At 49.1% G+C, this 27771-nt stretch overlaps 1 protein-coding gene and 1 non-coding gene across 2 annotated transcripts; one reads left to right on the top strand and one right to left on the bottom strand.

Moving 5' to 3' along the window:
- Nucleotides 1-7922: 7922 nt before the first annotated feature.
- On the top strand, nt 7923-8038 carry LOC133228306 (U5 spliceosomal RNA). Its single transcript, XR_009730164.1, has one exon. It is a non-coding gene; the product is annotated as a U5 spliceosomal RNA (small nuclear RNA).
- Nucleotides 8039-21676: 13638 nt separating this feature from the next.
- KIAA2013 (KIAA2013 ortholog) lies at nt 21677-27771 on the bottom strand. Its single transcript, XM_061382691.1, has 3 exons — nt 26531-27771; nt 23716-24569; nt 21677-22367 (listed from the first exon to the last, which is right to left on the bottom strand). The coding sequence occupies exons 1-3, from the start codon at nt 27561-27563 to the stop codon at nt 22350-22352; spliced, it is 1905 nt and encodes a 634-aa protein (XP_061238675.1). The 5' UTR covers nt 27564-27771; the 3' UTR covers nt 21677-22349.

Here is a 27771-nt window from a genome sequence, read left to right as displayed (position 1 = left end):
GTCTCTCCTTTTTAATATGCTCTCTAGGTTGGTCATAACTTTCCTTTCAAGGAACAAGTGTCTTTTAATTTCATGGCTGCAATCACCATCCACAGTGATTTTGGAGTCCAGAAAAATAAAGTCGGCCACTGTTTCCACTGTTTCCCCATCTATTTCCCATGAAGTGATGGGACCGGATGCCATGATCTTAGTTTTCTGAATGTTGAGCTTTAAGCCAATTTTTTCATTCTCTTCTTTCACTTTCATCAAGAGGTTCTTTAGTTCTTCTTCACTTTCTGCCATAAGGGTGGTGTCATCTGCATATCTGAAGTTACTGATATTTCTCCCGACAATCTCGATTCCAGCTTGTGCTTCCTCCAGCCCAGCGTTTCTCATGATGTACTCTGCATATAAGTTAAATAAGCAGGGTGACAATAAACAGCCTTGACATACTCCTTTTCCTATTTGGAACCAGTCTGCTGTTCTATGTCCAGTTCTAACTGTTGCCTCCTGACCTATATACAGGTTTCTCAAGAGGCAGGTCAGGTGGTCTGGTATTCCCATCTCTTTCAGAATTGTCCACAGTTTATTGTGATCCACACAGTCAAAGGCTTTGGCATAGTCAATAAAGCAGAAATAGATGTTTTTCTGGAACTCTATTGCTTTTTCAATAATCCAGCGGATGTTGGCAATTTGATCTCTGGTTCCTTTACCTTTTCTAAAACCAGCTTGACCATCTGGAAGTTCACGGTTCACATATTGCTGAAGCCTGGCTTGGAGAATTTTGAGCATTACTTTACTAGCATGTGAGATGAGTGCAATTGTGCGGTAGTTTGAGCCTTCTTTGGCATTGCTTTTCTTTGGGATTGGAATGAAAACTGACCTTTTCCAGTCCTGTGGCCACTGCTGAGTTTTCCAACTTTGCTGACATATTGAGTGCAGCACTTTCACAGCATCTGGACCTAAACTGTGAGTGCGACTCTTAGAGGGGGCCCATTTACCCCAGGTGACATTCATTGCCTCTGAGTCTATGAGGGCTTGTATTTCCTGGTCCAGGCTCATCCCGTGTCTTGTCTGAAGAGCTGGGACCATTTCTGAGGTCCTTCTCCTGTTGTTTCAGTACTCTAATCTACAGGAAGGCTGTGTCTGCCACTGCTGAGAGAAGTTCCATTTCAATTCAGCCAATGTTCATTGAGTCCTTTAACCAAGCAATTAAAATAATTAAAAGCCATTCTCAGCAACCATATTATCAATATTCCAGGGCTTTCCAAAGGTTACTATCAAGGGCCAAGTGAAATAACCCCTGGGGGAAAAATCTGACTCTATCAGTAAAGTATTCCATCTCATGCTAAAAAAATGGACAAAATTACCAGTTGACCAAAGGTGGGAAAATAGGAAGGACTTGCTATTATTCGTAGAATTTATTCTTTGTATAAAATAAGACCAAGATAGAAGTGGCATCAGCATCATGATGGAGTGAGATGCACTCTTTGTCTCTCCCCTTCAATGTGCAACAAGTAAAACATTCACAGCTAAACAGAGATGTCTCTGCCCAACTCACCTGAGATTTCCACACATTTGTACATCTAACAGGGATGGACTGGAGCACACAGAGGAGGTGGAACTAGGGGAACGGTAGAGATGGCACCTGCCATCCCAGACTCCCAGTTGGGACGGCTGAATGTGCAGCCCCAGAGAATCCAGCAGCAGCAGGGGAGGTGGTATACACAACTCCAGCCTCCTGACCCTATATGGCAACTCCCATGGCATCCCTCCAGCTGTAGAGACATCCACGACTCTGGTCCCCTGCCCCTAGAGGTGAAGCCTAAACCTGACTATATGACAAGGTATGTGTGTGTGTTAGTCACTCAGTCATGTCTGACTCTTTGCGACCTCGGACTCCTTTGTCCATGGAATTCTCCAGGCAAGAATACTGCCATTTCCGTCTCCAGAGGATCTTCCTGACCCAGGGATCAAACCCAGGTCTCCTCCATTACAGGCAGATCTTGTATTGCAGGCAGATTTTGAGCCACCAGGGAAGCCCTAGACATATGCATGACAAGGTATATGTACCCACAATCTGGGTTCCCCCCATCCTTCCCCTTTCAAGTGCAGTGAAGCCTGACTCAATGCCCACCACCCCGTGTCCCAGAAAGTGATGCCAGTGACACCAGCAGCAGCAAGGCACCAGTAACCTCTAGAGGCACAAGCAGTGATAATGATAGCGCTGGATACAGAGGCAGTGGAGGATGGAAAGTGCTGACTCCCAAATATAACCTGAGGGAGTGAAGTGAGTGAAAGTCGCTCAGTCGGGCCTGACTCTTTGCGACCCCATGGACTATACAGTCCATGGAATTCTCCAGGTCAGAATACTGGAGTGGGTAGCCTTTCCCGTCTCTAGGCGATCTTCCCAACCCAGGGATCGAACCCAGGTCTCCCGCATTGCGGACAGATTCTTTACCAGCAGAGCCACCAGGGAAGCCGTAGGGAGAGAAGCTAACAAAACTGAAAAATTAAAATAGTGCTATAGCGCCACCTGCTGCTGCTGCTGCTGCTAAGTCACTTCAGTCGTGTCCGACTCTGTGCGACCCCATAGACTGCAGCCCACCAGGCTCCCCCATCCCTGGGATTCTCCAAGCAAGAACACTGGAGTGGGTTGCCATTTCCTTCTCCAATGCATGAAAGTGAAAAGTGAAAGTGAAGTCGCTCAGTCATGTCTGACTCTTAGCGACCGCATGGACTGCAGCCTACCAGGCTCCTCTGTCCATGGGATTTTCCAGGCAAGAATACTGGAGAGCGTTGCCATTGCCTTCTCCGATAGCGCCACCTACTGTAAAACAAAAGAAAGAAAGCAAGTGAAGTTGCTCAGTCGTGCCGACTCTTTGCAATCCCGTGGACTGTAGCCTACCAGGCTCCTCCATCCATGGGATTCTCCAGGCAAAAATACTGGAGTGGGTCGCCATTTCCTTCTCCAGTAAAACAAAAGAAAGCCCTCTAATTTCTAATCTGTTCAATTGTTAGAATGATATTTTTAAAAAAGCTTTATGGGAGTTCCTTGGCAGTCCAGTGGTTAAGACTCTGAATTTCCACTGCAGGTGAGAAGTTCAATCCCTGATTGGGGCGACCTACTCCAGTATTCTTGCCTGGAGAATCCCATGGATGGAGGAGCCTGGTAGGCTGCAGTCCATGGGGTCGCTAAGAGTCAGACATGACTGAGCGACTTCACTTTCACTTTTCACTTTCATGTGAAAAGACTCTGAATTTAAGACTCTGAATTTCCACTGCAGGTGAGAAGTTCAATCCCTGATTGGGGAACTAAAATCCCACAAGTCGTGTGGTGCGGCCAAAAAAGAAAAAAGAAAAGAGAGAGAGACTGAAATGCTGTAAAAGAAGCAAACAGAAATATTGGAGTTGAAGAGCTCAATAAACGAGATAAAGAATGCATTAGAAAGCATTGGAAATGAAGAAAGCATTGGAAAGCATTTTAAATAGAGCAGACCATATGGAAGAGAGAATTAATGAGCTCAAACATGGAAATCTAGAAGCGGCACAAGTAGAAGAAAAAGTAGACCCACCACAGAGGGGATGTTGAATAACATCCTCTGAACTGAAGAGGAACTTTGAGACTGAAAAACAGAGCAGCTGCTGCTGCTGCTGCTAAGTCACTTCAGAGCAGGCAACTCCATAAAGTGCAATTATGACGTTTATTGTAGGTAACTGACACCCAGGCAGGAGATTATCTGGAGGCATTTGCAGCTACACTTTGCAGCAACAAAAGGGGCACAGGAGGATTAGAAGAGGCCAAAGCTAAAAATAGAACCATGTCTAAAATGAATAAAAATAAACATCTAGAAATAGAAACACATCTGCACTGGGAGGACCCAGGAAGGATTCCTCCCTCCCCACCCCCACCTCCCGGGGATCTTGTGACCATTATTCCTTAAGGGCCATTAACCATCTGCATCAGTAAAAGGCATTCTTCCAGTTTCCTATCAGATAAAGACAAGGATTAAAGTTGGTGAGGAGCTTATCTGACCTAGATGCATTCCTGGTGAGTAAGCCAAAGACCAGTCTTGCAGAAATGGTCTGTGGTTCTATTAATAAGGTGGAGCTGACAAAACGGAGTGAGTGTGGTTCAGCCACACAGATAGCCACCGGCCATCCAGGGTGAAGGGGCCGAGGAGGCTGGCCACCAGTAGCATGCTGGCCTTCAGGCTGACAGTAAGAAGGCAAGGCTGCCCCTAGACCAGGGCCAGGGGAGGGAAGGGTTGGCTTTTGCCCTCCAGGAAGCCTGAAGTTGCTCAGAAACTGCCAAAGTATAGCCAAAGTGGGTGGTACTATGGTACCTGGGTTCCTCCCCACCTTGGAAACAGCTGCCAGGCCTAGAGTAGGAACATCAGGGTCACCACGGCAGCCAAGCCAGAGCTGTGAGGGATTCCTTCCGGGTCTTCCAGGAGCTTAAGCAGCTCAGGAATGATGCCTGAGAAAGGCAAGTTGGGCTCAGGAGCTGTCAGGAGCCAAGGGCACATTGGCGGGGGTGGGGGTGGGGGGGTGGGGGGGTGGGTGGCCGGGGGAACAGTCCCTGCTGCCATAACCATGTGTTGCTCACAGACTAAGTCTGATTTTCCCCCACCCCAGACATGGTGTGCACGAACCCTCCCAACTCCACCTGACAGAGTGGAGTGCTTCCATCCTCTGGGCATCAACCTGCCCAGAACCAGGGCTCAGCATCTCCCAGGAGGTCCCAGCAGCAGAGGACCTGCTCTGCTTGGAGGAAACAGATCACCAAGGTTCAGAGAACAGGCCTTCAGGACAGAGTCCCCAGTGGCCTGGTCCATGGCTGCCTTTGGCCCAGGCTATTCTTCAAGTCCTCAGTTTCAAGATGACAGCCCCCACCAAGGTCACTGGAGAAACTACACAGCTGGCCAGAATCCACATCTGACTGGCTCCAGGGATGAACAGGAGGCACCTGAGGATGGAAAACATCACTGAGATGCCCAGGGATGGGCTGGTGGATACTTCAATGAGCCCAGGGAGCCAGGAGTGGAAGAAGGAGAAGCTAATGATTTTACAGTATTTTCCAGGGAGGGCAAAGATGTATGGAAAAGTCAGGAGCCCACATGAGAGTCAGCAAAGGTCACAGACCCAGGACTATATCCAAGGTGATGGCCCTGACAAGTGACATTTCCTCATCTGCAAATCCCTAATGATGGTAGCATTTATCCCATTAAGTTGTGAGAAGGAAAGGATACGCGCCATGGGAGCGGCTCAATAAATGGGAATCTGTAGATTACGATTGAGAGAGGGCAGTGTCATAGTTAGGGGATGGACTCTGGGAGTCTCCTGGATTCACATCCAGCTCTGCTACTTACCACCTGTGGGCTTTCACCACTGTGAGCCGGTTTCCTCATTTGTAAAGTGAGGATGGTACTAATAGTACCAAACTCATAGGGTTAGTTTACGGATTAAAAGAGTTAAAAGAACTCAGGATAATTAACACTCACGTGGTCATCAGAGTGTCGACTCATTCTCTCTTGATCTGAGGGTAGGAAGTTACCAGCAGCAAATTTTTTTTTTTCCTAATATTTACTTACTTTACTGAATTGAGTCTTAGTCGTTGCCTCAGGATCGTTGCAGCATGCGGGCCTTTCTCTAGTTGTGGCACGTGGGCTCAGTAGTTGCAGAGCCCCGAGACATGTGAGATCTTAGTTCCATTGACCAGGGATCAAACCCATGTCTCCCATGTCTCCTGCTAATTCCAGATTCTTAACCACTGGACCACTAGGGAAGTCTCCCAGCAGCAAATTACTAATACTAGACCCTCTCTCTCTCAAGCCATCTTCTGAGAAATGAAGAGGAATTCTCTTATCTCTGAGTAAACCAAATATAAATAGGAAACTAAACTCCTACAGGGTCACATCGTGCCCTCCCAAGCCAAGGCAAAACGGTTTAAATACCTTGAGGTTTTTGTTCTGCCTGCTGTGTCGGTGTGGGTGATGGAAAGTGACCCGGGTTAGGAGGTGGGAGCAGGGTGGAGGCAGGGAGTGGGGAAGCAGTGAAGTGGGAGGAAGCCGCCTTCCCCTGGATGCCCAGGGTCAAAGTCAGACTAAGAGAAGCACAGGTGGAGCTGCAGAAGAAGCGGCCCCCTCTCCCCTCCCCACAGCACAAGGTTTAGGCCAGAGACTTGAACTCTGCAGATTTCCCACCCTTAACCAGGTTTTTTTCCTGATTATGAAAATAACCTGGACTTCCCTGATGGTCCAGTGGTAAAGAATCCACCTGCCAATGCAGGGGACACAGCTCCATCCCTGGTCTGGAAAGATTTCAGTTGCCGCGGGGGGTAACTCAAGCCCTTGAGTTACCACTACTGAGCCTGCGCTCTTGTGCTGCGCTGTGCTTAGTCGCGTCTGACTCTTTGCAACCCCATGGACTGTAGTCGGCCAGACTCTTCTGTCCATGGAGATTCTCCAGGTAAGAATACTGGAGTGGGTTGTCATGCTCTCCTCCAGGGGATCTTCCCACCCCAAGGATCGAACTCAGGTCTACCGCATTGCAGGCGGATTCTCTACCGTCTGAGCCACCAGGGAGGACCAAACTCTAGAGCCCCAGAGTTGCAACTACTGAGCCCCCACGTGCTGCAAGTACTGAAGCCCGTGAGCCTAAAGCTTGTGTTCCACTACAAGAGAAGAGACCACAGCGAGAAGCCCAAGCACTACAACGAAGAGCAGCCCCCCACTCGCTGCAACTAGGGAAACCCGTGAGCTGAAATGAAGATCCAGCGCAGCCAAAAATCAAATAGAATTAATTAAAACAACTCTTACTTATCGCCAGAGAAGGCAATGGCAACCCACTCCAGTACTCTTGCCTGGAAAATCCCATGGACGGAGGAGTCTGGTAGGCTGCAGTCCATGGGGTCGCTAGGAGTCGGCACGACTGAGCGACTTCACTTTCACTTTTCACTTGCATGCATTGGAGAAGGAAATGGCAATCCGCTCCAGTATTCTTGCCTGGAGAAACCCAGAGACGGGGGAGCCTGGTGGGCTGCCGTCTATGGGGTCGCACAGAGTCGGACACGACTGAAGCGACTTGGCAGCAGCAGCTTACTTATCGCTGGGAATAAATTGTTTATTATTAACATTTTAATGTTTATTCTCAAGCCATTCATATACACACACATCTTTTTTCTACCTAACTGGAATATACTTTTGTATCTTTCTTTTTAACCGAATAAATGGTAAATATATTCATATATATTCTTTGGAGAAAAAATTTTAGTGGCTTCAGAATGGTGCATTTTATTGACCTACCACAATTTAGTTAATTGCCTATTGCTAGCTGTTCATGTGATTTCAAATTTTACTTTCATTGTATAAAGTACACTTTTCCCCCAGGTATAATTTTCTATATTTGATCATTTGGGCCATTTAAAAAATTCTTTTGCTTGGCAAAAATGATAAACAGAAAGAAAATATTCTATGGACGGAGGATCCTGGCGGGGTACAATCCACGGGGTCGTAAAGAGTGGAACACGACTGAACACGCATGCCCCATCCTACCTCCGCTTCACACCTAAAACAGTCTTTTTGTAGCTGAATCAGGCTCAGGTCTCTAACCTTCTAAGTCTCGCCTCGGCTCTGCCCTCTGGTGGTGGTCTCTGTCCCGCACAAGAGGAATGAACTATTTAAGGAATTTCCGGAAACAGGGGCGTGACAACTGAGAGTCATATTTGCATACCCACAATGCAGTGCACCTAGGACAATTTTTCAATCTAAAAATGGCTATATTCTTCTTTTTCTTTTGAACTATTTCCCCCCAAAAGTGAGAATACTTTCATAGAATTGTCTGAGAAAAGACAGATAAGAACGGCTCTGTCAGTTAAATAATCACTCTTACTGTTTTAGGAGTAACAGTTACCTGAGCAATGCGTGCCCCGAAGTCGAAGCATACTCTGGTTTCTCTTCAGATCGTATAAATCTTTCGCCTTTTACTAAAGATTTCCGTGGAGAGGAACAATTCTGAGTTTTTACTCAATTTTTTGAGGCCTTGCCTTTGCAAGGCTACTTATGGTGTTACAAAAAATAGACTTTGAACTTGTTAATACTGAGTTTTGAGTATAGATTACGGAGTGCTTGAGTAGATGAGTGAAATTGGGTGCATAGAAAAAACGAATCAAAAAGAAAAAAAAAACTAGTCAAGTAGCGCAGTTCAGTCGTTCAGTCAGTAATGCTACCCAGCTATTCCCCAGACTAATGTGTACTGCTGGTAAGTCACTTTAGTGCCACCCGTAAACGGCAACCCACCGGACTCTGCGGTCCCTGAGGTTTTCCAGGCAAGAACACTGGAGTGGGTTGCCATTTTCTTCTCCAGTGCGTAAAAGTGAAAGTGAAGTCCGCTCAGTTGTGTCCGATTCGTAGGGACCCCATGGACTGCAGCCTACCAGACGCCTTCCTTTGCTCGGAGTTTCCCGGCAAGAATACTGGACAGATAGGTATGGGTGCGTTTAAAATTTTAAAAACTGAAGTGTAAGCCCATTGCTTTTCTTGTAGTATATTTGTGAGGGTTTTTTAATGATGAGATAGTTTCGTTTTAAAACTGGGAGAGGAAATTTTAAACTTATTTAAATTTAGGAGTCAAGAAAGAATTTTGATGGTGCTTATAACAGATTTGACAAAACACGGCAGGAAGTAGGTTTTTTAACCTATCTCATTGGCCAGAACTGAGCTTCCTGTTCACAGCTTAGCTGCAAGGTAAGCTGGGAAATGTAGTCTTTCCCCTAGGCCGCCATGAGCTTTGCCCTGGCGGTAATAAACACGCCGGCAAATGCAGGAGACATAAGAGACACGTGTTGGATACCTGGGTCACGAGGATCCCCTGAAGAAGAGCTTGGCAACCCACTCCAATAGTCTTGCGTGGAGAATCCCATGAACAGAGCAACCTGGCGGGCTACAAGTCCATAGGGTCCCGAAGAATCCGACATGACCCAGTCGGCTTAGCACGCGCACAGGAAAAAGGGAGAATGTTCAGTCGCTAAATGGTGTCTAACTCTGTGACACCCTTCCCGCCCCCCGCCCCCATGACTGCAGGATGCCAGGCTTCCCTGTCCTTCACTGCTGCTGCTGCTGCTAAGTCGCTTCAGTCGTGTCCGACTCTGTGCGACCCCATAGATGGCAGCCCACCAGGCTCACCCGTCCCTGGGATTCTCCAGGCAAGAATACTGGAGTGGGATGCCATTTCCTTCTCCAATGCATGCAAGTGAAAGTGAAGTCGCTCAGTCGTGTCCGACTCTTAGCGACCCCTTTGCTCAGATTCATGATTGAGTTTGGTGGTACTGTTGAACCATCTCATCCTCTGTTCCCTTTTCTCCTCCTGCCCTCAGTCTTTCCCAGCTGATGTTTTTCCAATGAGTCAGTTCTTTGCATCTGGTGGCCAAACTATTGGAGCTTCAGCAACAGTCCTTCCAATGAATATTTAGGGACGATTTCCTCTAGAATTGTCTAGTTTGATGCCACTGCAATCCAAGGGACTTTGAAGAGTCTTGACCACGGCAATTTGAAAGCATCAATTCTTTGGGGATCAGCCTTCTTTATGGTCCAACTCTCACATCCATCCATGACTACTGGAAAAACCATAGCTTTGACCAGACAGACCTTTGTTGAAAAGTAATGTCTCTGCTTTTTAATATGCTGTCTAGATTGGTCATAGTTTTTCTTCCAAGGAGCAAGCGTCTTTTAATTTCATGGCTGCAATCACCATCTGCAGTGATTTTGGAGCCCAAGAAAATAGTCTGTCACTGCTTCTGCTTTCCCCCCTTTTATTTGCCATAAAGTGATGAGACAGGATGCCATGACCTTAGTTTTTTTTAATGTCGAGTTTTAAGCCAGCTCTTTCACTCTCTCTCCTCTTTCAGTCTCATCAAGAGGCTCTTTAGTTCCTCTACTTTCTGCCATTAGAGTGGTATCATCTTAGTGAATACTGGAGAAGAAAACCAGCCATGTCTGCCCCAGTAAAGAAGGGAGAGAATCCATCCCCAAGTTCATTCCTTAGGCTCCATTCCTTTGCTTTCCAGGCTCCTCCCTGTGGTCATGTGCAGGGACCCTCTCTGAGGCTGAAACAGGGTTGTGGGGATTACCCCTTCCCAGGACCTTTTGATGTTCTTTTGTAAAGAACCAGGACACCAGGCACAGGGAGCCTAAGGCAACTGCCCACAGTCTAGCCCTGCTCCACTGGGGAGGGTAACTTACTTTCCTCTCCCTTAGTCAAACTGCTCCTCTCACAACCAAATCTGTTTAAGTAGAACTAAATGCTGGTGGCCAGTGATTTCTTGGGCTCACTGGGTGTCTGGGTGTCTACCTAACATGGGGATTTTAACTTGCTTGTTCAACTTTGGCAAAAAAACAAACAAAAAACCCTGTTGTAATGAGCGCTTCTAGCACCCAGATTACATTCTCCAAACACCATTCTCGATTGAAAGCTGTCTCCTTGGGAAAATGGCCGTCTGGTTCTTGGGAGCCTCTTCAAGATGCTATGTTTCCTGGCTCATGGCTGGAGTCAGCCATGCCCAGACATATCTAGACAATCAGCTGCTAAGGTCAGAGAAAAAGAGAACTAGATATTCTATGCCCCCAGGTGAAAGAGCATTCTGCTCCCATTAAGTAATCTTGCCAGGAAAAATTGAAGTTGAACCTGATCAAGACTAGATCTGACTACCAATTAACAGAAGAACAGAGCACAGTGGAGCTTTTCTGCAGCACTGCGGGGGATGGATGCAACCAACAAAGTCCTGACTGCAAAGAGCTGTTTGGAGCAAGCCACCAGATTTCTTCAACAAATAAATTGCAAGATGAGAGAGAGAAGAAAGAGAAACTTATATGTTAAAAGAGAGTTAAAAGCAACCTGTCTCACTGTGCAGAACTTAATGGGATCCTGGTTTAAACAAACAGTATTTTCAAAATTTATTACATTTGTGAGATGTCTTTGTTTTTTAATCTTAGTGGGTCTTTGATGATTTTGGATATGATTATCATATTGTGGTTACGGTTTTTGTTGTAACCTTCTTATACTTAGAAGTACATACAGAAATATCTACAGATTATATCTTGGGTTTGCTTCAAAATTATAGGACTGCAAAAAATGTACCCCACAAAAATATTATTTATGAAAAAAGTAATAATGTGAGTGGGAGAGAAGCGGATGATGGTTGTTGGACTTGATGATGGGCACACAGCTGTTTAGTTGCTTCAGTCATGTCCAACTCTGGGGGAATCTATGGACTGTAGCTTGCCAGGCTCCTCTGTCCATGGGGACTCTCCAGGCAAGAGTACTCAAGTGGGTTGCCATGTCCTCCTCCAGGGGATCTTCCCAACCCAGGGATCGAACCCGGGTCTCCTGCACTGCAGGCAGATTCTTTACCACTGAGCCACCAGGGCACACAGAGTTTCTGTATTCTATTAGGTCTACTTATGTGTATGTTAAACATGATTCATAATTTTAAAGTTTTGAATAGATTTTTAAAAACAAATTTGTGACTGGTAACACATGTGCTTCTGTATTAATAGATGAAATACTGAAATCTAGTGGCAAATCTCATGACTACCATAATTTCAAAGTCCATAATGAACATGAACAATATTTCAAGATGCTTGCCAACCCTGGGCATGTCATGAATGTGTCTGTGATTACTGACAATGATGCAAATGCCGAAGTTAATCATGGAAGGAAAGGCTGAATTTCAGTTAGAACTTAGTGAAAATATATATATTTTTTCAATCCAGCTTTGCAGATCTCCTGAATGCTATCCCTGGAGCCCATGTTTAGAAGCCCTGATTTACATTCCCTTCTCCAGGTACACTATACAAATTATTCCCCCTTGGGTGTGGAGAAGGTTTTTAATTTATCAAAACACTTTGACATAGTCATTTATTTCGTGGGAATTCCTAACCGTCTTCCAAAGCTGGAAGGTTTATTAGACCCATTTTACAGGTGGGAACCTAAAGTGTATATACTTAACTCACTTGTTGAAGGTTACACAATGATAATGACAGACCTGGAGACCGAACGCAGGTCCCCTAACTCCCAGCCCACTCGCTACTTTTTCTACACCCAGTGCCCACCCCCCAAAATGCTGCCTAGTTGCTTTTTCTCAAAGTTTTCCTTTGAGAGAAGCCACAGCTTTTCTCTCCTGAACTCACCCACTCACTCTTGTCTATTTGGTCATCTCTCAGGAGTGTTCCCCTGCTCAGCCCCACCCCATCCCACCCTGCCCTGGCCACCAGCACTCATGTTGATTCCTCTGGTGCTTGCAGGCAACTGGGAGCTCTGATTTCCAGCACTCTCCTTCACATACTAGCAGCGGTGATAATTAACCTGCCACTGGGCGAGTGTGTCAACCCTGCAAGGTTGTCAGTGACTTCTGGCAAGTCTCTTTCACTGTGTCTCAGTTTCTACTTTTGTAAAACAGGGTCATGAACTGTCCTCCTTGGTTTTGGGGGAAGCCGTGAAGACTGGGTAAAGTTATGATGGTAACCAGGTGAGAGAAAGTGATCTATCCTTGGGAGGAATTACTGCCTGTAAAGTTATCATTGCCATGGATTAGGGCCAGAGCCTGTCTACCCCCTTGCTTTTTACAGGTCAGTGAGGTGAACCCTCCCTCCTCTGCTTCCTGTACAACATCATGAATCTCCATCCATAGTTCTTCAGGCGCTCTATCAGATCTAATCCTTTGAATCTATTTCTCACTTCCACTGTATAATCATAAGGGGTTTGATTTAGGTCATACCTGAATGGTGTAGAGCTTCCCTGTTGGCTCAGATGGTAAAGCATCTGCCTACAATGTGGGAGACCCAGGTTTGATCCCTGGGTTGGGAAGATCCCCTGGAGAAGGAAATAGCAACCCACTCCAGTACTCTTGCCTGAAAAATCCCATGGATGGAGGAGCCTAGGAGGCTGCAGTCCATGGGGTCTCAAAGAGTTAGACATGACTGAGTGACTTCACTTTCTTACACTCTGTCTTTTGAATAGTCTAGTGGTTTTCCCCACTTTCTTCAATTTAAGTCTGAATTTGGCAATAAGGAGTTCATGATCTGAGCCACAGTCAGCTCCCGGTCTTGTTTTAGCTGATTATATAGAGCTTCTCCATCTTTGGTTGCAAAGAATATAATCAGTCTGATATCAGTGTTGACCATATGGTGATGTCCATGTGTAGAGTCTTCTCTTGTGTTGTTGGAAGAGGGTATTTGCTATGACCAGTGTGGTCTCTTAGCAAAACTCTATTAGCCTTTGCCCTGATTCATTCTGTACTCCAAATTTGCCTGTTACTCCAAGTATTTCTTGACTTCATACTTTTGCATTCCAGTCCCCTATAATGAAAAGGACATCTTTTTTGGGTGTTAGTTCTAGAAGATCTTGTAGGTCTTCATAGAACCATTCAACTTCAGCTTCTTCAGCATTACTGATCGGGCCATAGACTTGGATCACCATGATATTGAATGGTTTGCCTTGGAAATGAACAGAGATCATTCTGTTGTTTTTGAGATTGCATCCAAGTACTGCATTTTGGACTCTTGATAACTATGATGGCTACTCCATTTCTTCTAAGGGATTCTTGCCCACGGTAGTAGATAAAATTTTCATCTGAGTAAAATTCACCCATTCCAGTCCATTTTAGTTCACTGATTCCTAAAATGTCGGCGTTCACTCTTGCCATCTCCTGTTTGCCTTGATTCATGGACCCAACATTCCAGGTTCCTATGCAATATTGCTCTTTACAGCATCGGACTTTACTTCTATCACCAGTCACATCCACAACTGGGCGTCGTTTTTGCTTTGGCTCCATCCCTTCATTCTTTCTGGAGTTCTCCACTGATCACCAGTAGCATATTGGGCACCTTCCAACCTGGGGAATTCATGTTTCAGTGTCTTATCTTTTTGCTTTTTCATACTGTTAATGGGGTTCTCAAAGCAAGAATACTGAGGTGGTTTGCCATTCCCTTCTCCAGTGGACCACGTTTTGTCAGGGATCAAGACCATCCCCAAGAAAAAGAAATGCAAAAAGGCAAAATGTTTGTCTGAGGAGGCCTTACAAATAGCTGTGAAAAGAAGAGAAGCAAAAGGCAAAGGAGAAAAGTAAAGACATAAGCATCTGAATGCAGAGTTCCAAAGAATAGCAAGGAGAGATAAGAAAACCTTCCTCAGTGATCGATGCAAAGAAATAAAGAAAAACAATAGAATGGGAAAGACTAGAGAGCTCTTCAAGAAAATTAGAGATACTAAGGGAACATTTCATGCAAAGATGGGCACAATAAAGGACATAAATGGTATGGGCCTAATAGAAGCAGAAGATATTAAGAAGAGGTGGCAAGAATACACAGAAGAACTGTACAAAAAGATCTTCAAGACCCAGATAACCACGATGGTGTGATCACTCACCTATACCCAGACATCCTGGAATGCAAAGTCAAGTGGGCCTTAGGAAGCATCACTATGAACAAAGCTAGTGGAGGTGATGGAATTCCAGTTGAGCTATTCCAAATCCTGAAAGATGATGCTGTGAAAGTGCTGCACTCAATATGCCAGCAAATTTGGAAAACTCAGCAGTGGCCACAGGACTGGAAAAAGTCAGTTTTCATTCCAATCCCAAAGAAAAGCAATGCCAAAGAATGATCAAACTACTGCACAATTGTACTCATCTCATACACTAGCAAAGTAATGCTCAAAATTCTCCAAGCCAGGCTTCAGCAATACAAGAACCGTGAACTTCCAGATGTTCAAACTGGATTTAGAAAAGGCAGAAGAACCAGAGATCACATTGCCAACATCTAATGGATCTCTGTAAAAGCAAGAGAGTTCCAGAAAAACATCTACTTCTGCTTTATTGACTATGCCAAAACCTTTGACTGTGTGGATCACAACAAACTGTGGAAAATTCTTCAAGAGATGGGAATACCAGACCACCTGACCTGCCTCCTGAGAAATATGTATGCAGGTCAGGAAGCAACAGTTAGAACTGGACATGGAACAACAGACCGGTTCCAAATTGGGAAAGGAGTACGTCAAGGCTGTATATTGTCACCCTGCTTATTTAACTTATATGCAGAGTACATCATGAGAAACGCTGGGCTGGAGGAAGCACAAGCTGGAATCGAGATTGTCGGGAGAAATATCAGTAACTTCAGATATGCAGATGACACCACCCTTGTGGCAGAAAGTGAAGAAGAACTAAAGAACCTCTTGATGAAAGTGAAAGAGGAGAGTGAAAAAGCCAGCTTAAAACTCAACATTCAGAAAACTAAGATCATGGCATCTGGTCCCATCACTTCATGGCAAATAGATGGGGAAACAATAGAAACAGTGACAGACTTTATTTTCTTGGGCTCCAAAATCACTGCAGATGGTGATTGCAGCCATGAAATTAAAAGATGCTTGCTCCTTGGAAGAAAAGCTATGATCAACCTAGACGGCATATTAAAAAGCAGAGACATTACTTTTCAACAAATGTCTGTCTGGTCAAAGCTATGGTTTTTCGAGTAGTCATGTATGGATGTGAGAGTTGGACTATAAAGAAAGCTGAGCGCCAAAGAATTGAAAATGGATTGTATACTCCAGACAAACTGATGTGTTGCTGTTCACTTGCCTCCCTGCTGCTGCAACTGCTAAGTCACTTCAGTCATGTCCAACTCTGTGCGACCCCATAGACATCAGCCCACCAGGCTCCCCCGTCCCTGGGATTCTCCAGACAAGAACACTGGAGTGGGTTGCCATTTCCTTCTCCAATGCATGAAAGTGAAAAGTGAAAGTGAACTCGCTCAGTCATGTCCAACTCTTAGCGACCCCATGGACTGCAGCCTACCAGGCTCCTCTGTCCATGGGAGTCTCCAGGCAAGAGTACTGGAGTGGGGTGCCATTGCCTTCTCCGTGCCTCCCTAAACTTCCCCATTTCTGTATGCTTACCCATACTCTGCCCACTGCCTGGATGGTCCTCTCACACAGCTTCACCTAGCAAACACCCATCATCCTTCAGGAAGCCATCCCTGAGCGTCTGGTGGCGGTTAGATGTGCCAGCCCTATACTTCAAAGCCCCAGTCACAGTATAACTGTCCATTTTCTCATCTGTCTCCCCTTTAGACTGTCCATTCCACCAGCTAAGGGTCTGTACCTGACCTCTTTCCAATCAACAAGATTTCTAAGGGGATTTTGTCAAATACAAGGACTGAGAGCCCCACAGCAGATAAACAGGATTGGAGGTGAGTGTGTGTGTGCTCAGTCACTCAGTTGTGTCTGACTCTTTGTGACCCCGTAGACTGTAGGCCACCAGGCTACTCTGTCCATGGTGTTCTCCAGGCAAGAATACTGGTTGGAGACAAGTACAGTTGTACCTAAAGTCCTGCCCAGAGAGACTTTTGGATTAGAAAACAAAGCATCCCTGCATAGAAGAAATCAGTGCAGCTTTGAGCAAATACTCAAGCAGTTATTTCCAAAATACATCCATTGTGACTTGGCCAACTGGTCTGGAGCTGGCAGACCTGGGACACATCCCAGACTCCACAAATTATGTGACTTTGGCCTAGTGCTTTATCATCTTGGGGCCTCACTTTCCTGATCTGTAAAATGGGAACAAAATTTGCCTTCCAGGGTAACCAGAGGCCTGTGCTTTGCTGCCAGGCATCTATTTCCCCTCCTTCCTGACAAGAAAACTCCTAATTTCCTTTAGCAAGCCATTCCTCTCCTGGGGGCTTCCCAGGTGGCACTAGTGGTAAAGAACTCACCTGCCAGTGCAGGAGACATAGGAGACGCAGGTTCCATCCCTGGGTCGGGAAGATCGCTGGAGTAGGGCACAGCAACCCACTGCAGTATTCTTGCCTGGAGAATCCCACGGACAGAGGAGCCTGGCAGGCTATAGTCCATGGGGTTGCAGAGACGGACACGACTGAAGCAACTTAACACACATGCATGTACATATGCATTATTCTCTGTGCAGTGGTTTGAGACTGACCCAGTGCCTAGCTCTGAGGTGGCCTGAATGGTCTAACCTAGTTAACATATCTCTTGCACCCTGGTCATGGTAATTGGCTCAGGCATGGGCTGTCCAATCTAGGTGAACCTCAGCACTTTGGGTAGGAATGCTGGGACTCGGACTCTGCTGGCCTCTTTAAGAGGGCAAATGGCCATAACTGTGGCCATTTTATTTCCACAAGGGTAGCCCATCTGAAGATGGAAGCCAATCAACAGGAAGTAGAGCTAAGAGATGGATCTGAATAACTGAAATTATTTGATTCCTGCATCAAGCCATTCCTGAAGTCCTCCTGGACTATACTGTTAAGGAAGCAGTACTTGTCTTTTGGTTTAAGCCAGTTAGAATTAAGTTTTCTATCACTTGCAACCCCAAAGTCTTAATTGAAACACAGGATTGAATGACATAAAGGCATACAAATGTAAGTCAACAAGTATTCTTTAAACACCCACCCTGTGCCAGGCATTGTGCTAGTCTCTGGTCCATCCAGAGTGACAGACAGGTATGGCCACTGCCTTCGTGGACCTTGAACTAGTGGGGAAGTGCCCAGCATGCAGATGTTTGTCAAAGGTAACCATTCCCCCTTTTACACCCAAGGGCCAGATATATGCATGGCCTGCTAAAAGAATCACCATGAACGTTTACTGAGTTGAATGATTTATTTGAAGCTTCCATTGGTCAAAGTCCAGAGGAGAGGCTCCAGGAAGCAGGATTGTGAGACTTGGTAGCTTATTGATGGTCAGGCTGTTTGTTCAACCACCACCTGCCTGCTGAGATAAGCCTCCTTTCTGCAAGGTGGCCAGTGCCCTCAGTAAGTGGGGTGATCAGCCCAGTCACCAGACCCCTAAGCAGATGGCAGGTCAGACCACTGCTGCTTCTTGGGGTTGGTGGGGAGCTAAAAACAAGACCCCAAAGTGCAGAGTACTTGTTCTTAAGGGTTTTTTTTTTTTTTTAAGGTCAGGAATCCTTTAAGAATCTGAGGAAAGCTACAGGAACTCTCCTCATGAAAAAAAGGAAAATATATACATATATATGTGTATATGTATATATATATATATATATATACACATGTATATATACACACATTTTGCAATTCCAGGGATTCACAGGTCCCTTGAAGCCAGGTTGCAGACTCTTAAGCAAAAATAACTCTAAAGATTTTTTAAATCTAAGATCCTATGAATATTTGTATTCTTGGCTTATTATCACCTTGAAAAGTTGTATTCCCCCACTGGAAGAATATGCCTGTCTTAGTCCATCTGGGCTCCTATGGCAGAATACCATAGACTGGGTGGCTCACAAACAACAGAAACCTATTTCTCACAGTTCTGGGGGCTGAACGTCTGAGATCAGGGTGCCAGCGTGATCAGGATCTGATGAGAGCCCTCTTCTGGGCTGGAGACAGTTGTCTTCTCTCTGTGCTCTCACTCAGCAGGAGGAGGACTGGAGAGCTCTCTGGGTCTCTGTTATAAGGGCATTAAATCCTGTTCTTGAGGGCTCCACCCTCATGACCTACTCACCTCCCAGAGGCCCCTCCTACAAACTTCATCACGTGGGGGGCTAGGTTTCAACATATGACTTTGGGGATCCCTAACACTCTGCCCATACACTCACAGGAGAATTCAACTTCCTCTTGGAAAAATTGTCCAGAGCTAATCATGGATGGTGTTCTTTGGAAAGAATGATGCTAAAGCTGAAACTCCAGTACTTTGGCCACCTCACGCGAAGAGTTGACTCATTGGAAAAGACTCTGATGCTGGGAGGGATTGGGGGGAGGAGGAAAAAAGGACGACAGAGGATGAGATGGCTGGATGGCATCACTGACTCGATGGATGTAAGTTTGAGTGAACTCCGGGAGTTGGTGATGGACAGGGAGGCCTGGCGTGCTGCGATACATGGGGTCGCAAAGAGTCGGACACAACTGAGCGACTGAACTGAACTGAACTGACTGAATCATGGACGCTAATCATGGACCTCATGGTTAGTGTCTTACTGAAGCAAAAGCTCGTGTGAAGGCAGCTTATTTAGTAAGAGTTCCCAGGGGATAGCAGAGGGAGACTGGGAGAGGGTAAAATGGAGGGAGCAAAAGCAAATCAAGGGTGTCTTCCTGAATTCTTCTCCACTGTGGGCAGCAGGGGCCTTATCCCATCTGAGAAGTGGTTTAAGAAGTCTTTCAGAATTGTCCACCCAGGGGATGGTGGAGGGAGCACTGGCTCCAACTCCCATGGGAGAAGGGCTGCCCTGAGCAGTGTTATCCTTGACCTGCTTCAAGGCTACACACATGCTGAGTGCAGAACAGCTTCCTGAGGTCAGAGAGAAGCTGAGGCCGGCTGCTGCCAGGAACCCACCCCGGGAAAGAGCTGGTGGCTGCAGCCATGGCAGGAGTGAAAAGTAGCCTACGAGGATGTGAGCTGGGGCATGAGATGCTGAGGAGCCTGTCGGTCTTCAGGGAGTTAATACATTTCCAAGCCAAAGTTTTAGCTGCTGAGAAGTGCCGGATAGTATGCGATTACATTTTCCATACCAAGTGTTTGCCCCGGAAAAGCAACTTGACCTGGCCTCTTTGGATGGCATCACCGATTCGATGGACATGAGTTTGAGCAAGCTCCAGAGTTGGTGATGGACAGGGAAGCCTGGCATGCTGCAGTCCATGGAATCACAAAGAGTCGGACATTGAGCAACTGAACTGAACTTTGTGTGTCCAGCCCAAGAAGAAAGCTCTGGTGCATTACTGGACTGTGGGAGACAGATCCACTAGGATTATAGATGGCCTGCTCCAACCGAGGCCAAACTGGAGGTACTGCAGAGGCTCATGGCAAAAAATGCATTACCCACCCCCCTCCCATCCCACAGGAGCCATCAGAGGAATTCAAAGGAAGAGATGGAGTGTAGGGGCTGAGAGAGGCTGGGCCAACAGCGAGCCCCAGCTTACATCCCTGCTTGAGCTGCACGGCCTTGAGCAAATTATTTTTTTTATTTATTTTTGGTTGCGCTGGGCTGGGTCTTCATTGCTCTACTGGGTCTGTCCCTAGTTGCGGTGATAGGGCCTACTGTCTAGTTGTGGTGTTCGGACTTCTCATTGCGGTCTTCTGATGTGGAGCTTGGGCTGTAGAGCGCAGACTCAGTAGTTGTGGCACAGGGGCTTAGTTGCCCTGTGGCATGTGGAAACTTCCCAGACCGGGGATCGAACCCATGTCCCCTACGTTGGCAGGTAGATTCTTTTAAAATTTTATTATTTTGGCTGCTCTGGGTCTTTGATGCTGCTTGGGCTTTGCTCTAGTTGCAGCGAGTGGGGGCGTCTCATCACGGTGGCTTCTCTTGTTGCAGAACACGGGCTCTAGGGCACACAGGCTTCAGTAGTTGTGGCCACAGGCTTAGCTGCTCCCCAGCGTGTGAGATCTTCCTGGACCAGGAATCAAACCCCTGGCTCCTGCATTGGCCAGCACATTCTTTACCACTGAGCCACCAGAAAAGCCCTGGCAGGTGGATTCTTAACCACTGGACCATCAGGGAAGTCCTGAGCAAACTATTCAGAGGTCATTTCCTTCTCTCTTAAATTGGCACCTTAACCCTCAGCAACCTCCTCCCCACATGAGGCTGTGTTGCTGTAAAATACCTAATACACGTGCTGACTTCAATGAGATCTATAAATCAGATACTCATCTACTGAAATTAAACTTGCTAGGTCAGTGTTTTCCAGGCACAGGTACATAGGCTCATTTTTACATGTACAGGAGCCCACACCATGCCTTGCTGCAAGTTAAACAGGAGGAATGGGAGCCATGAAGCACTGCTTCTGTGGCCAAGAAGCTTCCAGTTGAATGCAGTGACTAGAGGCCACATCACACTGTGAACTGCAGTCTACCTCGCCCCCTGCCAGCCAAGGGTCCCCTGGCTGGAATCAGGAGGCATTCAATGCTCTGCACCTTGAGAGCAGGAGAGGACGGTACTCAGGACTGAAGCACCCAGTAAACCAGGGCTGCTTGTAGAAGACCCTGAGGCACTTGTTTTTTCTCTCCCAGCTGCCTGCTGGGGGCCAGACCCCTGGGACCTTGGCACCGAAACCAACCAGCTGAGTCAAGCTGCTCAAAACACACACCTAGGAAACAGGGTGATGGTCCCCAAGGTGGACTGCCATGCTCAGCACAGCCCCTTTGCTCCATTCTCCCCATGAAGGATTCAGACCTTAGCTTCCAGAACTGGCAGGAGGCCTGCTTCCCAGGTGGCTCAGCGGTAAAGAACCCACCTGCCAATGCAGGAGACTTGGGTTTGATCCCTGGGTTGGAAAGATCCCCTGGAGTAGAAAATGGAAACTTGCTCCAGTATTCTTACCTGGGAAACCCCACAGAGGAGCCTAGTAGGCTACAGTCCATGGAGCTGCAGAGTCAGACACGACTGAGTAAATAGCAGCAGCAGTCCTATGGGCAGCAGGCTGGGGGTGAGGCACCACAGCAGGAGGAGACCTCGGTGACACTCCTGGAGCAGCCCCCTCTGCCAGGACACACAGCAAACCCTGAGGTGGGGGCAGAGGCCACATCCACATGCTCTGAGGGGCTCTTCTGAAGGGGAGAGGACGTGGGGAAAGAACACTGTCACCACGGCAGGGCCTTGTGCTTCAGATTCTCCCCACGTCTGGTGACTGAGGAAGGTCTGACGTCTCCAGAGGTTTTAACCACACACAAACCGCTCATGGAAGTTTGAAAGAGATTTATTTAAAAACAGAACGACAAAAAAAAAGCTTTGGTATTCCAAAACCCAACAATCAACAGTCACTGGAAAGTTAAACACCTCCCCTAAGGCCCAGAAGTACAAAACGGCGTCTCCACAGGCTCATGGTAAGGACACGATGTGCAAACCCGAGGGTGACGGAGACCCGCCCCCTCCACGCAGGCAGCCTACGGGGCTCCAGACCTCCTGGAAATCACCGCCAAGATTCACTACCGAAGAGTGGACACAAAAGCCATCCAGCAAATCTCAACAATAAATTATTAATAAAAATTCATTCAAGAAAAGAACACATTAAATTAGGAAAAGAACACATTTTTTCCTAGACAAGTCTTTTCAAAAGAAAGTCTATTTCCTGGGATAGAAGAAAGGGGGAAAGTGGAAGGAGTGAGTTCAATTTCAAGTATTTTCCGTACAGGTTCATTTTATTGAATCAAAAGCTTACAAAAAGTCCATCGGCCCCTCCCCTCCCCTCCCCGATGCAAACTCCTGAACATCTACACGCACTTCTGAGTCACTGGTGTCCCCCAACAAGGCACAAAAGGCTGGGTGCTTTCACAGGATCCCTTGTTCGCAGCAGCAGGACTTTCAGTGCTGGGCATCTTGTGCAAGTCGCTACTGAAAGCAGGACTGACGTCATTCAGACACTGGGATCTTCCTGTTCAACCAACAAGACAGGACGTTACTGCGCATGCCAACCCCAGGGGACAGCTACAGCAATCTCGAGGGAAGCAGGTGATAGGAACACCCTGCTGGCATCCCACCCTGGCTCGCAGCCGGCTGGGATGACAGCGCCCAGCCCAGAGACAGGCCTCAGCCATCCTGGACTCGGGGCCTGGGTGTCTCCTTAGGCAGGTGCAGCAAGTTCACAGGCTCTGCTCTGGCCAGGCCTGGCTTCAGGGGTGGGAAGTCACTGGGCAAGATCTGAGAAGACTGCCTGGCCTGTCCCCCTTATCAGGTGGGAACCATGGGTGGATGGGGCTAGGCCAGATTAACAGCAGAGAAGTCCACCACCCAGCAGGGAGAAGCAGCCTGCCCACCTGCTTCACTGAGGCTGCCAGACCCATGCAATGCAATGCAGCCCGTGACAGACACCCGGGAAGGCCATATGCACATTTGTCTTTGATCTGACTTCTATGTTCCTCACGCTTGACAAGTTCAGACCTGCCTCTGACCCTTCTCCCACCCCTTTAGGTCAAGTGCTACTTCCTTCTCTGAACCAGAAGCCACTGGGAGCACAGACCTGGAGTTAAATGTACCCTCCACCCGACTACAATCTAATGAGAGGAATGGCAGGCGGCCTCCCCCCGGGACACCCATCCTGAACTCCAAGATATGTTTCGATGAGAGTCCCACAGCCACCATGGCCCAAACCATGGCTTCCTGGGAGCAAAGATGTTTCAGGAAACAGGAGGGAAATGATCTTGTCCTGGCTGACGAGACGACTGCCTGAGGCTGGCTCACCGCAAGGGACTGACTTCTGAACTCGGTAAACAGGCTCTCAGGGGCGGGGGTGTGGGTCTCATCAGCGGTTTAGGTAGAGGCTTCAAGTCCATCTAGGGGTTTTGGCAGGTATTTTTAACTGTTGAGATTTAGGATGTGGTGACAGGACTGCCCACATCCCTGGGAGGCCAGCACAGCAGACATATCTATGCATGCCTGGATTCCACAGGTGCCCTTCCAATGGGCTCCTCTAAGAAAGTACTTTTAAATGTCCTCTCAAAGCATACCTGCTCCCCTCTGTGATGAGGACAGAGGACACTAGCTTAAAAGGACACTTCACGGGAGGGAGGTTCAAGAGGGAGGGGACACACGTATACCTATGGCTGATTTATGCTGATGTATGGCAGAAACCAACCCAACGTTGTAAAGCAATAACCCTCCAATTAAAAATAAATTTAAAAAAAAAAGGATACCCCACCACTCCCCCAGCCTCACCCTGTCCTAGACTTGGGGCAGAAATCAAGGCTGGGGCCCTGGGTGCTGCAGACACAGGGGCTTTCTACCTTATTCCTGAAGAAGGGCTTGGCGCCAGGCCCACAGTACTCATTGTAGATGAGCTTGAAGAGGAAGAGGTGGAAGAGGGTGATGAGGGAGGCCACGCTGAACCAGAAGAGGAAGGGCAGCCCCGGGTCCTGCTGGGCCATATGCTCGTCGTGGGCCAGGATGGCCTTGAGGTGCAGCGTGTGCCGCAGGTCTTGCAGGTGCGTGAGGTCGGTGGAGATGTAGAGCAGCGGCGTGATGGGCTGCGTCACCATGACCGAGAAGGTGTGGCCCTGGGGCGCCGAGGTCAGCTCCACAGGCTCATCCAGGCAGCCTGCTTCGCAGGCGTAGATCTTGACGAGCTGGCCTCGGGACTCTACAGACACGTGCAGGTACGGCTTGCCCTCAGCGTCCGCGAGCACGGCCAGGTTGATGTGGTCGTTCTTGTAGCGGATGCCGTGCAGGGCGTAGCTATTGTGCAGCACATCAGGGTCAGCTTGGAACTGGAGGTGGTTCTCGGTGAACTGCAGGCCGCCGAAGCTGAGCACCATGCCCTGAAGGATGCCAGGGGCGCCCGCCCGCACCAGCCCCTTGCAGCCGCGCTTCTGCAGGGTCAGCCTCCACAGGTCCCAGAGCTGCAGGATCTGCTGGACGGAGGACAGGCGGCCTGGCCAGAGGTTCTCAGCGTGCATGGTGGCGTGGCCGCTGAAGCAGTGATCTTCATAGTTGAGCGTCGACTCCATCTGGTCCCGTTCCCTATGGCTCAGGTCGGGGCTGAGCAGCGGGGCTGGGGAGCAGGACAGCATGTAGTACAGCGTCAGGTTCACGGTCAGGCCAGACGGAGTGTGGGCATCAGTGATCTTCTTCATCTCCACACCTGTCATGCCACAGAGGTTGCACGTTAAGGAGGACCAACACAGCTGGGAGGCTGAGGTTATGGAACAAAGATCAAGAGCAGCAGAGTCAGGGACTTCCCTGGTGGTCCAGTGGCTAAGACTCCATGCTCCCAATGCAGGGAACAAGGGTTTGATCCCTGGTTGGGGAACAGTTCCCACATGCTGCAACTCAGTGTGTGCTGCAAAGAAAGAACCCACATGCTACAGCAAAGACCAAAGATTCTGAGTGCCGCAACTAAGACCTGGTGTAGCCAGATAAATACTAACAGCTGCCGCTGCCGCTAAGTTGCTTCAGTCGTGTCCGACTCTGTGCGACCCCATAGATGGCAGCCCGCCAGGCTCCCCTGTCCCTGGGATTCTCAAGACAAGAACACTGGAGTGGGTTGCCATTTCCTTCTCCAATGCATGAAAGTGAAAAGTGAAAGTGAAGTCGATCAGTCATGTCCAACTCCTAGCGACCCCATGGACTGCAGCCCACCAGGCTCCTCCGTCCATGGGATTTTCCAGGCAAGAGTACTGGAGTGGGGTGCCATTGCCTTCTCCGAATATTAACAGCAACAACAACAAAAAGAGCAGCAGGGACACGAAGTTTTTGTCCTTAAGGATAAAAACAGCAGTTCCAGTCTCCCTAGAGCTCGGGAGAATATATCCTGCCTGGCTTCCTCACATGACCACGTGGAGCCCTGAGGGCCTGAAACCTGCCAGTGGGGCTCCTGCCAGAGTCCAGAAGAACACCGACTTAGCCAAGCCTATGACGTCAAGTCAAAAGGCCAGTCCCCTGTCTCCAGAATGGTCACCTATGCCCTGGCCAGTTGTGGGCTGCTTCTCTCTCCTGGGCTCATAGCCTCAAACTACATCTTATCAGAAGAGCTCCCAGATTTGTATGAATGCTAGCCTCAGACAGCTAACCGCACTTGTGTGTCTCTACCTGGATGTCTGACAGGCATTTTGAACTTGACAAGGTTTGAATTCAGTCCCCCACTAATCCTTCCTTAAATCATCTCCAGACACCTGCTGGAACCCTCCCCCACAAACTCAGGAGTCACCCTCATGTTCTCATTCTCCACTGCCAGTTCACTGAAAGCCCCAGTGGCTCCAGCTCCGAAAGTATCAGCGTCATCCACCTCGGCCTCCACAGTCAAAGCTCTGGTCCCAGCCACCCTCCTCTCACCTGGGCTCCTGCAAAACCTCGTGTCTGGTCTCCACACTCTACTGTCCCCCCACTCCCACTTACTGTCTGTACGCTGAGACAGCAGCCAGGGGGACCCTTAAAAACGTACACCGGGGACTCCCCTGGTGGCCCGGCAGTTAAGAATCCACCTTCCAATGCAGGGTACGAGAGTCTGATCCCTGGTTGGGGAACTAAGATTCCACATGCCACGCAGCAACTAAGCCCATGGGCTCTGGAGCCCACAAGCCACAACTAGAGAAAACTGCATGCTGCAACAAGGACCCAGCTCAGCCAAAAAATAAGTAATTTTTTTTAAAAAAAGAAGCCCAAGCCTGTCACCAGCTGAAACTGTGGGGAACTGAGGAAAGAATCCGGGGACAGGCCAGGCCCTTCATTTATCCTTTATCAATTGATCCTCCCCCACCCCCCAAACCACTCTGCTCAAACCAGGCTTCTCCTACAAGAACAAATAACAATAACACCTGCCCTTTACGCACTTCTCTCTTAAGACTCTGCTAAATGTCTTCTGAGGTAGGCGTTACTATTATTTTTGAATACAGGCAGAGAGAGAGTCAGCGACCGGTTCAAGGTCACGCAGATACTAAGTGGTGGAGCAAAAGAGTCAGCCCCAGACCCAATGCCAAGCCCAAGTATGAGCCACCCCAGGACCCTCCTTCAATGTCAGCTCTGCTGACTTTGCAGGGGCATCCCCAGGGTGGGCTGTGCTCACCCTGCTGCAAGGTGTGGACGGCAGACAAAGCTGGACCTCACCTGGACTGAAGAGCTGAGCCCAGAGGCGCTGGTGATCCTGGAGCAGCTCAGCTGCTGGCATCTCCAAGAGCTCCAGCATTTCCTTCCGAGCCAAGTCCTGGAGCACCTTGAGCTCCTTGGCTGCTTTGCTTTTGAGCACCTGGGGGTTAAGAGGGCCAGAAACGTGCACCACCCACAGCACAGTCTCGTCCAGCTGCGTCCTGGGAGCCACCTGGAGACGGTCCACTAACTTCTTGGCGGCCACCACCACCAGGTGCACCAGCCCCGTGGGAACAGGCGGGGACCGGCCAGAGTAGAGGAGGAACTGGTGGTCTCCGACCTTCTCCAGGGTGCTGGTGAAGGCCCTGGGGGCCGGGCCGGCAGTGGGCCCCACAGTCTGCAGCGCGGCCACGCGTTCCGTGGGGTTGTTGAGCTGGATGCGCTGCAGATAGACGTGGGGTCGGCCACGGTGAGCGAGAAAGTCCTCCTGCAGCAGCACGCAGTCTCGGCCGGATCCCGTGAGCAGGCCGGAGGCCGAGGCGGGGCCCGGGCCGGCGGCCGCAGGGCCGGGACCCGAGGTCCCCAGCTGCAAGCAACGTACTCGCCGCAGCAGCCCTTCCCGCAGAAGCAACACTGACTCCCCAGCTTCAGGGAGCGCGCTCAGCGGGCGCAGCTGCACGAAGGGCACGAAGTCCGGCGCCACGGCGGGCTCCCGCTCCCCAGGGGTCACCCACAGCCGGTTGGCGACCACGTCCAGGGCCAGGAAGCCGTTGGCCACCAGAGATGGCACTCCAGGGCCCAGGAGCACAGCCTCGCCCCGCTCCCGCAGGCTGCGCCAGGCGTGGGTGGCCGCCTCCAGACAGGCAGAGGGCTCGGCAGCGCCCGGCTCGCCGTGGGGCCAGGGCAGCAGCTGCAGGCCGCCCGCCGCCCGCCGCGCCCCAGAGCCCGCGAACCAGAGAAGCAGCACCAGGAGGCCGAGCAGGCAGAGTAGGCGGCGGGCCCAGCTGCTCGACAGCAGTCCCGGCAGCCCCTTAAGCCGCTGCTGCAGCCACATCGGGCCGCCAGGCGCGGGCGCGGCGCGGGGGCGGCCGCCGGGCCCGCCGCCCAGCCCACCGGCCCGGCCGCCCGCGCCTCACTCCCGGGCCCGGACCGCAGCGCCCACCCCGGCTCCAGTCGCAGGCGCCGCGGCAGCCACCACAGCGGCTTCCTCCTCCTTCTCGGCTCCCTCCGGCCGTCAAACAACACCGGCCGTCAAGCGCCGC

The sequence above is a fragment of the Bos javanicus genome, chromosome 16, assembly GCF_032452875.1.
Source record: "Bos javanicus breed banteng chromosome 16, ARS-OSU_banteng_1.0, whole genome shotgun sequence".
Lineage (NCBI taxonomy): Eukaryota > Metazoa > Chordata > Mammalia > Artiodactyla > Bovidae > Bos > Bos javanicus.
This window is presented reverse-complemented; position numbering and strand designations above follow the sequence as displayed.